This window comes from Vigna angularis, chromosome 1 (genome assembly GCF_016808095.1).
Source record: "Vigna angularis cultivar LongXiaoDou No.4 chromosome 1, ASM1680809v1, whole genome shotgun sequence".
Lineage (NCBI taxonomy): Eukaryota > Viridiplantae > Streptophyta > Magnoliopsida > Fabales > Fabaceae > Vigna > Vigna angularis.
In genome coordinates this window covers 60,727,013-60,741,323 of record NC_068970.1, presented here as the reverse complement: position 1 = coordinate 60,741,323, position 14,311 = coordinate 60,727,013, and the positions used below count along the sequence as shown (strand labels likewise).

The 14,311-nt window shown below is 30.4% G+C and overlaps 1 protein-coding gene across 1 annotated transcript; it reads right to left on the bottom strand.

Annotated features, from left to right (window-relative positions):
- Positions 1–1,821: 1,821 nt before the first annotated feature.
- On the bottom strand, positions 1,822–6,103 carry LOC108335775 (membrane-anchored ubiquitin-fold protein 3). Its single transcript, XM_017571962.2, has 4 exons — positions 5,949–6,103; positions 5,630–5,834; positions 5,030–5,200; positions 1,822–2,273 (listed from the first exon to the last, which is right to left on the bottom strand). Exons 2-4 carry the CDS (start codon positions 5,757–5,759, stop codon positions 2,218–2,220), a joined length of 357 nt encoding a protein of 118 aa, XP_017427451.1. The 5' UTR covers positions 5,760–5,834; positions 5,949–6,103; the 3' UTR covers positions 1,822–2,217.
- Positions 6,104–14,311: the final 8,208 nt, after the last annotated feature.

Sequence of the window (14,311 nt, the reverse complement as noted above, 5' to 3'; positions counted from 1 at the left end):
ATTAGATATAAAGGATTAATATATTTTTCTTAGTCAGTTAATTTTTTATACAGTCTGTTAGTTTGTTATTTCTATTAATATGTTATTTTTTGTTTTATTTTCTGTTATATATGAAGTGTAATTATAGAAAATAATAATAAGATTTTTTTCATTATTAGTGTAACATGGTATAAGATAAAATATAACATTACTCAATTTAAAGTGTATTTTTATATTTGTAGCATCTGCACCTTTTTAAAATTTAAATGATACATCGAATTTATATAAATGATATTAAAAATTCATAATTATTCGTTCAATTTAACAGAAAAAGTAAACTTATATTTTCTCAACTTCTTAGAAATTAAAATAATTTCATGTTAAAAAAAATAATTAAAAATATATATTGGTAACATATTCTGTTGATTGGAAGTTATTTAGTTACACAAAACACAGTTCAATTGATTAGGGACTAATAATTGAATATTTACATATATAAAAATGTATCGTTTGGTCAATAGTAGTTGTTCTAGACCTACACAGTGAATTATAACTAGATTTCCAAAATGGAAAACTATAGTGTATTTGTGCATATTTTGAAATCAACAACTCATAACAAGAGTCTCATTTGATAATATCAAACTCGGTCAAGGAGAACTAATTTAGTGGAAATTACTTGACCTCTAGAAATAAAAATCAATAATAATAATTATAAGATGATATTAGTAATGATAAAATGCGATTACGAGTTTCAAATTTAGGACAAACAAAGTGAGCTTCATCATAAATTATGCTAGTAGTCAAATTTGATAAGGATATAGAATGTTTTGCATTCTCCTCTACACAATTATTTTCCAATTTTGGTATTTCTATTTACATGCCTAAAATATTTTTGAAAAAAGAATGTATTGCCTTCTATATTATTTGGTGTTCCTTCTATTCACGTATTGTTGTATGTATTGGTAATGCCTATTAATGTTATGCTATATATGTTGGGATATATCAAAGAAATGTAGTGTAGTTTTCTTTGCTCAATTTATTATAAAGAAAACGTGGAGATCAACATATGATTTATGTATTTAAGCTAAACCCCTTGTGGAATGACGTTTGATGGTGATTTACAATTGTTATTTACATTGACATTCTGCAATTTGCTTTAAGTTATCTTTACACTATTAGGATGTTCTATAATTACCAGCTCCTTTTTCTATGCTAGTTTTAAGTCTATTAGTCATTAAAAGGATTGAGAAATGTTTAATTTTTTTTATTTCCTTTTGTGGGTGTAGTGGAATATGCTGCACAAGAGTCGCACACAGAAGAAGAAATTCACAAGACAAATAGGAAATGGGCATCAAGTAAACTCACGAGTCTGTTTTGTAGTAGTTTTTATACAATTTTGGGATTGTTAGAAGCATAGTTAAAAGTCTATATTATTATATGATATACTTTGTTTAGTCGAATACTTGGAAGTTTTGGTTTTGTAGGATTTGGATTTCTACCTCTACATCTAGGTCATTTTAACATGAAAGGCACAAATTATATATTAGTTACTACCACATAACCCTTTGTTGTGAATAGAAAATACAATTAGAGAAATAAATATCAAAACCAAAAAAATCATTACAAAAAAACCCTCATTCGAATAATATAATGTGTTAAAAAGGAAAGTTAATTATTTTATCATGAATTAAATATTTTAAAAAGAGAAATCTATTTTTTATTCAAATATATTTTCTTGAGAAATGAAAGCATTTAAATGACTTGCCCAAACACAACTTTAATATGGAAAACGAAATAATTTGTTCATATAAACAAGAAAATGTAAAAATACAGAAATTTCACTTGAAGCAATCGAGACTCTCTTAAAATCTAAATTTCTTTACAATTCTAAATTATTCATTCCAAACGCAACCTTAATATATAAGTACTTTACACAAAGGACACTGAAAAAGGAGTCTGTTCCGGCAGAGATGATTTCTACAATTCATGCCATTGATGATCGATAAGGGTATATACAAGGACAGCTTTCACTAAAGTTTCTCATATTAACAAAAGTATTATTTTAATATGTATTCCAGAAACATGGATTCCTTTAAATTATTAAAAGTTTCTTATATAAACAAGTATTTTCAATTTTAAGAAAATCATGTTTGGGAATCTATATTAAAATAACACTTTCACATATAAGAAACTCTTGATCTCCAAGGAGGTTACGCTAATCCAACTCACAAACCGTCTTCATAATATAGAACAAGAACAGACAGCCTTCTTGGGTGAATCATCCACCTTCTTTTCTGTTAAAATAGGAGCAGAAATGGAAATATCAAACTGTATTGTTTATTCAACTTTCAAACAAAAGGTACAGAGTAACTGGTGCAAAAAAACTTCAAAGGTGGAAATATGCTTCGATGTCTGGGTCGACTCTTCACCTGCTGTCTAACCTAGGTATCTCCTTAAACAATTATTACTATATTATTGTATCATAATACCCTCTACCAGATAAAATACAATTACAGCTCGGGAACCACCACCTTGTATTTCGGATATTTCTTCCTCCACGTTTTTTTGTGACACTTCCCACTAATTCTGGAATATACTTTATGGAGTGTAAACAATACATTCCAAAAAGCCTATTAGTATGCTTTAGTGAGTGCAAAATTTGTATTCTAAAAAACCTATTTCCGAATGAACGAGAGGTAATACAGCAAAATTGCGGAGGTGAAGAAAGAGGGATCCTTATGTTTGAATCCCAAGTGTCTTGTAATCTAAAGAATCTCTGAAATACAAGACCACCGACACCAACCACACACAAGTAAAATGACAGAATCTATGGTAATCAAGATTTGTACGTTCATCTTTTTTCTAATAATAAGCTTCACACTAAATGTAAAATTGTTCACTATTTTACACGGTAAGCACCGCGTCTTTACCCAAAAACAAAGAACTGTATCATCAAGAAAATAATATTCATCTTTTTTAAAACAATTTATTAAACTTGACAATTTTTAATGATAACGACCCAGGGAAAACAATACTAAGAAACTATTTTTAACATTTTACATTATGTTTAAGCTCACTTTTCTAAATGTTTAAAAATAATTATTTTTCATTAGAAAAAATTATCTTGTTCGATGGAAATATTCGCTTCGACAATCTAAAAAGAAGAAAAAAATATTTAAATTGAACACGTAATGGCAGAACATGTTCACTAGGCCGCTATAGCTGATTGTTCCGTGACTTGACCCACTTCTGTCATGGGATAATTGATGCATCCCTCTAACAATCTCTCCCTAAGCAATGTTCAACCAGAAATCGAACAGTCAGATTGTGACTTAACCTACTTGACCCATGTTACGGGATAATTGTGTAACTCGGGATAATTGTGTAACTCGGGATAATTGTGTAACTCGCAACAATCTTTTACTAAACAATTGTTCCAATAAGAATCAAATTATACATTGTACCAATTGTTATAACACTTATCACTAAACTAAAAGTAATAGCTAATAATCAAGACACAACTCTTTCTAGTTAAGAACATAACAACTTGAATGTCACAATTCGATTGTGACTTAACACATCCAATTCCGTCACAGGACAATTGATGCACCCTAAAACAGAGCAATACTAACTAACATTGTGTTGTACATGTCTTAGGGGGTATGAGGTGTTATATTATTCAAAACAAGTCCTGCTTAAGAGTTACCTTCCCCAAACGAAGTAATGCAGTAATGGTAAGATACATGGATTGACAATCAAACCGACAATGAAACCTCCACATGTGATCATGGATGATAAACTGCACAGCTTACGAAGCAATACAGTTACTATTTATACATCGAATGTGGAGGCCTGTGCCGCACATAAAATAGGAATATAACACTGAAGAACATCAGATTCCGCACTTTCACATGTTTAGTTATACTTCACTACCATTTTATATTTTGAACCTAAAAAAAGAAGCATACCTATTTCCTTTACCACATGAACCAAACAGGGGAGAATCAAATTCTCAATTAAGAGACAAAAATACAATATTTCACTGCTAATACCGATTATACAAGTTGAATCTAGGCAACTTGTTCAGACTAAAGATAAATAACACACAAGTTTATGTTAAATTATTGTAAAAAAAAATGTCGTTCCAAACAGTAATTTCACATTTGAAATGAATACATGTTCAATTACTTATTAGTATAGTCTATAAATTGACTAAGTGAGCACAAGAATCTCTCTTAACATTAGATGGTGCTAACCGGACCAAAGACTGTTGGTGCTCAACACAAAAAGTTAATTGTGTTTGGGAAAAAAAATCAAAAGATGATCAACTACTATCCCGATATAGCTTTTGATTTTCACTTTTCAATAACATTTACGGTGTTTATTCAACTAATCAAAGCAATGAAATTCTATAATTTGATGCACAAAATTATTGCAAAAACCACTAATGGCGAACCCGTTTACTTTTTGTTGTATATAACACATTTCTTGTTAATTCATATTTTTTTAATCAAATAAATGCCTAAAGTCAAATTACAATGCATATCAGGTTCACCAATAGATGGAAATTATCAGGACACACAATATAATAATTTTAAGGTAATTTTAAATTTTCTCTAACTTGATTTATTGTGGTATTATCGTAAGTTTATTACTAAATATATTGTATATAATTAACAATATATAAGTGTCACCAATTTAACCACAGTTTAGTTATTGTTGATCCAATAAAACAAGTGTTTTCACCAGTTCAGTGATCAAATTGGGGATTTAAGAAAATTAATCTAATGGAAAAAGCTGGCTAACCTAATTAATCTACTAGGGTCCCTCAGTTCTACATCATTTATTTCGGATAAAGGAGACCGAGGTGTTCCATAAGAGTATTAGTAAACCATGTCATCTATCATGCAGATCCAGCTGCAAACTCGTGGAATTGGTTCTGATACGTGCTCTACTTAATTTTCATACCAAGTAACATATTGAAACAGCTTAAGAAAAACTAACTGAAAATTTTATGTATTCCCTAAGATAAGAAGTTCATGGAACTTACCAGCTTTAGTTTTTGCGAGAGATGGCTGTACAACAACATGCATTATTATAATACTTCCTGCAATCTCACCAAATAGTACTTTACATTGACCAACAGTCTTGTTGTTTTCCAAGATTTGACCAGAATTAATCAATTTCACTTCATTAGCTGACTTTGGTACGATCGTTTTACCTACACAAGGGGGGAAGGGCAACAGATAAAATGAAAGAACGAGAGAGAACCTGTCATACCCTATTTTCAATTAGTTGTAAAAAAAGGACTCAAATCCGTGAATAATCAATATAACAAAACAAAACTCACAAGGCTAACATATGTAAAAGCCCCTACCTAAATTAGAGTTATAATGTTTAAATACCACTCTTTAGTTAAGAAATGTCACCAAACTTCAATTTGAATCGAACAGAAAGAGCCCACATTTTCCTTGCTAAGAATTTTACCATAAATTTCTAATGTAATGCTTCTATTATCAGTATTGTACAAAAGAATAGTAATTTTGTCAATGATACTCAATTATATCAAGCAAACTAGAAAATAAAATAAGATTATGGAATGATCTTAAGATTACAGTAGAGGCAAGTGAAGAGAGAGCAAGACAGAGACCTTTGGGCCAATCGGAGACAATCCTCTGCTTAAGCATATCGACAGTGGCGGCGGATGAGTACCTGAAGGGTCCGATATCGGAGCCATCGTACAACCTAAACTTGATGTCAACCAAATCCTCTTCCGGCATTTGAATTGACTTTTTCTATGCCTTCTCAACCCTTAGCCTTACCCTAACCCTCACGCTTCCTTCCTTCCTCGATTCCTAAAATTCCAATGAAGATTGATTTTATCTGATTCCGTTATTACACACAAAATCGAATCTTTCGAGATCTGCAATTGAATTAACTATAGCGATGAAAGAGAAATTGAACACTACCTTCACAGATTGATCAGAGTGAAAACCATTCAGACTTTTTGACTTTATTCGTGCAGTAATCTTTTGTTTCTGTGCTTCTGTTGGTGAAGGCTGAGCTCACTCAACAACAACTCAACCATTAAATTAGAAAAACAATTACGGGCAAGAGGTAAATGAATTCCTGTTCCTGCGTATTACTGTTCAGACTTTTTTTTTTCTGTTCTAACTTTAACATCAATTTTTTTCACGAATTTTATTGTTAATTTCTTCAATTTTACACAAAATTTATGGTAAAATAATTTCAACTTTTTAAGGACATCTTGTATATTTTTATATATCTACTGTCAAATTTTATAAAAGAGCTTAATTAAACTATTTCCAATTTAATTATGGTTCATTAAATTTTTAAAAATATAAAATGTTTCAATTGTCTTTATATGTAAAATTTTGTATTAACTAAATAACATAATAATTATTTTATCCCATTATACTTTTGTAAACGAGCTTAATTAAATTATTTCGAATCCTTTGTAAATTCTTTTCAAACTTTCACGTAAATTTATCGTCCATCAAATTTTCAAAAATAGAAATTTTTTCAATTGAATTTCTACATGTCAATTTCTTTTTGTTAACTAAATTAGTTTTTGACTTGTGTATACACAGTCTTATATTCTTTTGTTTTATTTTATATTTGTATTAAAAAATTAGTATAATTATTATTTTTGAAAAAAAATTATTTAAATAATTATATTTAAAAGTTATAATTATATATAATTAAAAATATAATATTTAAATAAAGAGTTTGATCATATAAAAAAATAATTAATAACGGACATTTTTATAAAGAAATTAATTAAAAATAAATAATATGATTTTAATATTGATTTATTAGGTTAAAATAACGAATTATAAAAAGTATAATACGTAATAAATAATAATAATAACAATAATAATATTATTTCTTATGTCACTCCTCTTCTCATGTAATCATAAGAGATAAATATGTGCATATACGAGTTTATTTTTTTTTAATTATACTTTGAAAATTAATTTGTTTTAGTTAATTTTTAAATTTAATAAATTATTTATTAGTATTGTGTAGTAAAAAGGTATTATTATATGATTAAAATTTACAATAATAGTTTTAAGTTATATTATATTATAAAGTTATATGTAGGTATATTGTAAAATATGATCTATACACTATAAAAACAACACGAAGTTAATGTTAAATCTTGTAAATAGAATTATATGCAGATACATGTATAAAGATATCCGCATTTATAGGCTTTGACATTAGTTATTTTAGAAAATTTATTTAGATTCTTTAACCAAAACATATTCAGACAAGGTAAATAAATATAAAATTTTAGGTTTTGGTTCATTACCGAAACCTATTTTTTATAGAGACACTATCCTAGAAACACTACACTCTCTACCAATAAAGAGAGTCACCACCACCACCCTTCTCACTCTCACATTGAATAGAAGGTATTAAAAAAATATTTATATTAAGAAGAAAAGATTTTGAAACATAAAAAAAAAAAGCAAAACAAGAGAATGAACATTTCATCACTTTCGAAAAAGATTATCTATCAAACTCAATTTCGTTCGTCGCTCAATGAGAAAAAAACTTATTCAATAAGTTTGCATAATACAAACACATAAATCTGAACACTCAAACAATTCATCTCATGCTTCATTCAACACACCAACATATCAAATTCAATCAATTTAACCAAATATCAAATAGATATACCAATTTGACATCTTAAGCAATATTTTGCATCTCAATGCCAACCAAGTTCTACACGTATCACATAATTCATATTTAAACACTTTACACACACCAAGTCAATCACACTAAATATGATTTAACAATCAAAATCAATTACCACAACACCAACTAATCAAAACACCATTCATATAGAAATAAATTAAAATTAACTCTTTCTATCTTGGTTAAATAGTCTTTGCTCTCAAAGGGATTCTCTAGAACTCTATTCACAAAAGAAAAACTTAATTTGCCATAAAAAGAAATTCAATTAAATACCTAAATATATCATCTAGATCCTAGAACAACACTGATTCATCAAGAGCTCTCTTGAACTACATATATAACCTAGTTTTAGAAAAATAATGATTTAATAATAACAAATTCAAGTTATTAGAAATATATTTTATAGATTTTAATATTAAAATATTATAATGGCATTATTTTAAGACAACTTTTACTCTATAAACCCGTTTTTTTCTAAATTTTCACATAAAAACTCAATTAAAAAATATGATAATAAAATATATGAAAATATTTAGATAATAAATTTATAAAATTATAATAGTGGAATTGCTCAATACCTAACCCGTTCAAATGAACAAGGTTTAAAACTCCGTTAAAATCTGCATACTCGGCGTGTTTCTTTTTATGAATTCTATTGCTAAATTTGGTTTTGGGTTTATTCTGGCCCAATAATAAGCTTTTCTTTACCTGAATTGGGTTTACTATTAATACATGAGCTGCCGAGCACCTCCATACATTTCATTCAACATTTTTATACACTTCTTAAATGATCTATTTATTCTAGCGTAAGAAGGTGGAGGATGAAATTGCGAAAGTGCAGGAAGAAACAAACAGCCCAGTACAAGACCCTGTTAATTAGCACTTGCTGCAATAATTCCTTGCATTAGTTTTACGGGTGAGTCAATTAATATAAAATATAAATGATGCTAATTCATTTTAACATATTGAATGCTATCATTTTGCGCATATCTTTCATTTAGTTAATATTTTATTTTATATCAAGTTTTCATGAAAATTTTCTTTTTACTATATGCATGTCTGAGATATTCCGATAACCAAAAAATATGTAAAGTAAAAAAGAACAAGTTTTGATAAAATGTAATTAAAATATGTATAACAAATATTTTCAATCACAAATTCAGGTTTATCAAATAATTATAGTTATAATTATTATATATAAGACTGAAATTATCATTTCTCACATATACTTAAAAAGAGTTAGGTGCAAATTAAAAATGTTAATGTTTAAAATTGTTGTAAATTACATTAATTAGCTCTTGAAATAAGATAAATCGATAAATGTTCTATCAAACATAAATTACTTCTACCAAAAGAAATCTTAAGGTTCAACATTGGTTTTCTTCTTGATAGGTGTCACCTAAATATTTTTCTCAATGATTAGTTCGCAATATATATACATACACACGTGCGCTAACTTCTAAATTTAGTGTTGCATTAGTGCATCCTTTTGCAATTAGAAAATAATTCTTTGATACACCTAAATTTTATACATTCATTTGTATTATCCTTATTTACTTTTTACTCTCTTTTTTCTTGAAAAAATATAAAACTTTACACTTTTCTGACAATTTTATCCTTGTATTCTGTGTCAAATGAATGTAAAAAGTGTGTCATAATACCATTACTCTTTACAATTATCTTAAGAACTCTTGTCGTTACATCACTGCCCCACATTGCATCTGAGTCACTAGTAATGGATCCTTACCTTTTGATGCACACATACTAGTCATGTGATGTATATGGTAGACATGTAACTAAGTATATTGTAGGTGTACAATATGATATGAACGAAACAACTATATTTCAGGTGATCAATAAATGAGTCTAGCAAGTTACTAGACAGGTCGATCGACCATGTATTAGTTGATCGTTATTCCATAATTTGGAATATAAATCAGTAAGTCTGACTAAATATTAGTTGATTGTTATGTATTAGTTCGGATAGCCAATCACTAGCTAGTGAGAAGGACAGCTCGACCGACCATCAATCAGACTAGTCGGCCATGTAGCAGGGTGGATAAGTCAAGCATTTGCTCAAATAGCTAGCCATTCAGCTTGGATGAGCATCGAGCAGACTATCTAACCCTGAATTATGTGTCATAATAGATTAATCTTAAAGCCGATCAACTTAAAAATAAAGTAAATTACTTACAGTTAGACCGTAATTAGACCAATGTTAATCAAAAGCTCACTGCAAAAATCTATAAATAAAAGTTGGGTTAAATATGTTTTTAGTCCCTAAACTATCAAGCGATTTTGGGTTTCGTCCCTCTTTGAAAGGTTTATTAATTTTAGTCCTTTTAGTTTTGAAACTCTTATGATTAGTCCTTAAAATTGAACGGCGTTAATTTTTCTTTGATGTGACAAACGTTGAACCACGTGTGTATCCACCTTTCCTTATTACTCTATGCCACGTTGCATTTCTTTTTTTCAAATGAAATTAAGTACGTGTCACGTTTTCTCTCAACACCTGCTTCCCTAGCATATATCTCTCTAAGAAGCTCCATAGATGGGGGCTCTCCCTTCTCCACAACCTTCAAAAACCACTACAATGCCTTGGAATGATCACGCCACAATCCCCTAAGGCCAAAGTAGTAAAAAAGGCCAACTTTGTACATGGCAACAACATTCCCCTTCTCGGCTTAATATTCCAATATCTGAAAGCCCTCATCCTCTTCCCCCTTAGATTTTCTCAGAGCCTCCTTGTTCTCCTCAGCCCCATTGTAAAGCCTAACCAGTTTAATCACAGGAGAATCTTTTGAAATTAGAAAAGTATTCATTGCCACTTCAGCTGATTCAACATACAGATTAACAACTTTGTCAAACATCTGTACCAATGGTGATGCAATTTATCACACTATTCACAGAGATCGTAGAGAGAAATGAAGCACGAGTCAGAAAAGGGAAAAGAAAGGAAAAAGAAGGAGGAGAAGTCACACTCACGTCTTGACGTGTGTACTTATAAGCTAAAGCCATCTTGGACTGCATGTTGCCGCCCTCGGCGGCGAAGTGGTGATACAAAAACGCCTTCCCCTTGCTTCGCTCTCTCAAAAGCCCCATTTCCCACAAAAACCCTAGAACAAATTGCGCGGCGGGATGGCCGGTCTCGGATGCGGCAACGATCTCTACGGCACCGTCCTCAATGAGGGCGGGGTTACCAGACATGAGCTTTTCGACGACGGAGTAGTAGGCGTCGTCGGATTCCGAGAGAGGCTGGGGGTCTCCGGAGGGGGGCTCGAAGATGGGGCGCCATGATTCAGGGTCGAGGTCCTCCTCAGATTTGTGGGCGTCTCCATCGCCGAACTCATCCCATTCGGTGGAGGAATCAGGTTCGGCGCTAGGGTCATCCTTGAAGTCTTCCTGAGAGAGCACGAGCACTTGAAAAAAGAAAAGCAACGTGACATACACACATGGCTCACCGTTTGCCACGTCAAAGAAAACTTAAAGCCGTTCAATTTTAAGGACTAAACATAAGAGTTTAAAAACTAAGAGGACTAAAATGAACAAACTTTTCGAAGAGGGATAAAATCCAAAATTCAATTGATAATTTAGAAACTAAAAACATATTTAATTCGTAAAAGTTTAAAGCAAGTAAGTATGTTACTATTACATTAATTATTATTTGTCAAACTAATTATTATTTGTCAACGTTGAAGTAACTTTAACATTAAAATTGAACAGATTTGGATGCACGGACCCTATAACTGCAAGAGTAGGAAATCATTTAGTTGTCATAGTCCTGTTTATAGAACTCACGAAAGAGATGTAAATAAAGGAAATGCCATAAGAACCACACACGTAAATGGAAAGTCAAATGCCATCATGCAGATTTTTTTTTTTTGCTTTTACTGATATTGTTATCTACATGCTGATGAAGACTTGATTCTGGTGCAATTGGGAGATTCAATTGCCAATGACATGTTGTACACTGATGGACCTTACAGAGGGTCAGTTGCGCACATCTTCTGTCAAATCAGGACCTGACAATATGTTTTGTTAGCATGTTTAGGTTCTGTTAGTTGTTGCTCTCTCAGTTGTAGTCTGTTACAAGTTTTTCCGTTCCTTATTATAGTGTTAGTTTTCTATATCTGTATCTCTGCAGGTCTTTATATAAACTTGCATGCATATCTTCTGTACGTAAGCTTTTCATATAATAAAAGTGTCTTCCTTTTCTTGAAAGTCAACATATTTTGATGCAAAAGTTCTCAGTGATGAAGATAAATCCAAAGGAAAATACACAACACTGGTGTTAAAAATTAGCTCCCAGAGCTTTTATACAAGCCATTGAAGTATCTGTTTCTCATTTTATAACGTTAGTTGTGAGGGAAACATGGCTTCTTTTTCCTTTTTCCCTATGCAAGAGTCCCTTTAGTTATGTTCTTTGCCTTTAGTAGCAAGAACATCATTAAAGTTTGATTGTCAGACAATACTCACCACAATCATAAGTTGAGAAAGAAAAGGGAAGAATCATGTATAAATGATTGAACGTTACACAAACAAAAATACTACATCAGTGTTCGTTTTTGGCGCTGAAGTTGATGTTTACAAAAAAGCTGTCTGCATGGATACAGCGACTTTCTTGATGCTACCTTGTTTCAAAAGAATATATTTAATGTTTATTATGGGGAACTAGATTGATCATTACAAGACAGTTTGCTAAAGTTGATGAGTTTTATATTAATACTTTATTTCTGATATGGGAAAGCTTATTGTGAAAAGTGAGAGCATGGTTTGTCCATATTCAATAGCAATCATCTACTATATAACTTTCTCGTATGATTACAAGGTTTCTATTCTGGTTGTCACTGTGATCATGAAATCGATGAAATTTCATGTCTACTGAATTTGTAATGACAGACATTAAGGGCAAAAAATCTATGGCCACGGAGCATTCAGCAATCATCACATACCCAAATTTTATAATGGGCCAAAGTATCTTTTCTGACCATTTAGAAAATGCATTCTTCACACTGTTGAACTTAGCAGGGTCCAAATCTAATTGGACAAATTCAAACTAAGCTACAAACTAACCATGTGTGTTCTCAAAGTGACACTCTTCAAACAATATGTAATAGCACTCTTAAGATCACTACCAAATATTTGCTATTCAGAGCTATTCCATTTTAGGACTGTCATTTTTTTTTTCCTTTTCGGCTAGATAATTATAACATTATTGTATGTTTGTGCGAAAATTCAAAACCAAGATTTATTTAGAAAGCTACCATACATATAAAATAAATAGTTAGTTTTTCTATATTTTTTTATGAGTAAAAACAAATATATTAAAAAGAACAATAGGATTGTTTCAATTCATATACAGAAAAATACAAAAAAAGAAATTAAAAAAGAAAGAATTATTTGCGTAGAATTAATATCTTCTTCCATACTAGATATTTTCTAACCATATGTTGGTTGTTTACAAATATTAGAATATAGCAATTGAATTATTTTTTAAATACTTTCTCAATGATAATAAATTCACTCCAATAAAAAGAGAGAAAAAATGTTATTCAAAAGAGTCTTGAGCTTTCTTATGCCAAAGAAGAAGAGTTCCGGTAAAAAAACAAGTTTTTCTGCATGCTACATGTAAAAGTTTATGTAATGAGAAAAACCAGAGTTGAATAATGCATAAAAAGTATGTGTATAAGATACACTTGTCATCTTGAAAATATAAATAATATTTTGATGTATAAAGTTATAAACCTTTTGACAGTGTGTGATCTAATGAAATTATATGCTTTTTACAACATTCATTCATTCACGACAGATTGAAAAATTTATACTAGAAAAGAAAAGCACAATGATTTCATATTATTATAATTACTTGATTAGGGTTGAAAGAGATTGTTTGGAAAATGGTTGCCCAGCAAATAAGATTTTGGTTGTGGGGGTTGGATATTTGTTAACTAGCTATGACATGTCACAATGATAGTTGAACAACACAAGGAAAACTCTATTAAGGAAGAGAAAAGGGAGTGCTTTTGATCCATTAATGCCATCTGAACCAACTCCATTTGTTCAATGATTCTGGTGTTCAAATATTGGAGGGATAGTACACAGCACAATAATTAATGAATATGTTGTTTTCAGAGTTCTTGATTTGGTTTTGAGGGTTGCTTTCAGAAGGTGAAAAGATAGGTTTTCAAATTGAAGATGACTACTTCTATACATATAGCATGTTGTATATACAACAAATATAGATATATATGCGTACACTTTTCCCAGTCAAACCAAAGTCATATCTTCTGATTTAACGTGAAATGCTTTGCATTTGCCGACACTGGGTTGGTGGAAACGTGGAAGACAAGTTTAACAAGGAATGTTACTTGGAACACATGTCTCCACAACATCGACTAAGGGACCATCCTTAAAATTTCAAAACAAAACGAAAACATGGTATTTCTGTAACCATTTCATGCCACTTTGTTTTATGCTATACAAAGATATAGAGCCCTAGCAAAAATGGAACAATGTATAACAAAATAGTTGATATGATGGAGAGAGCAATAACAAAGTTATTATTTTTCAGCTTTAATCTTTCTTATCATTGGAATATTTATTG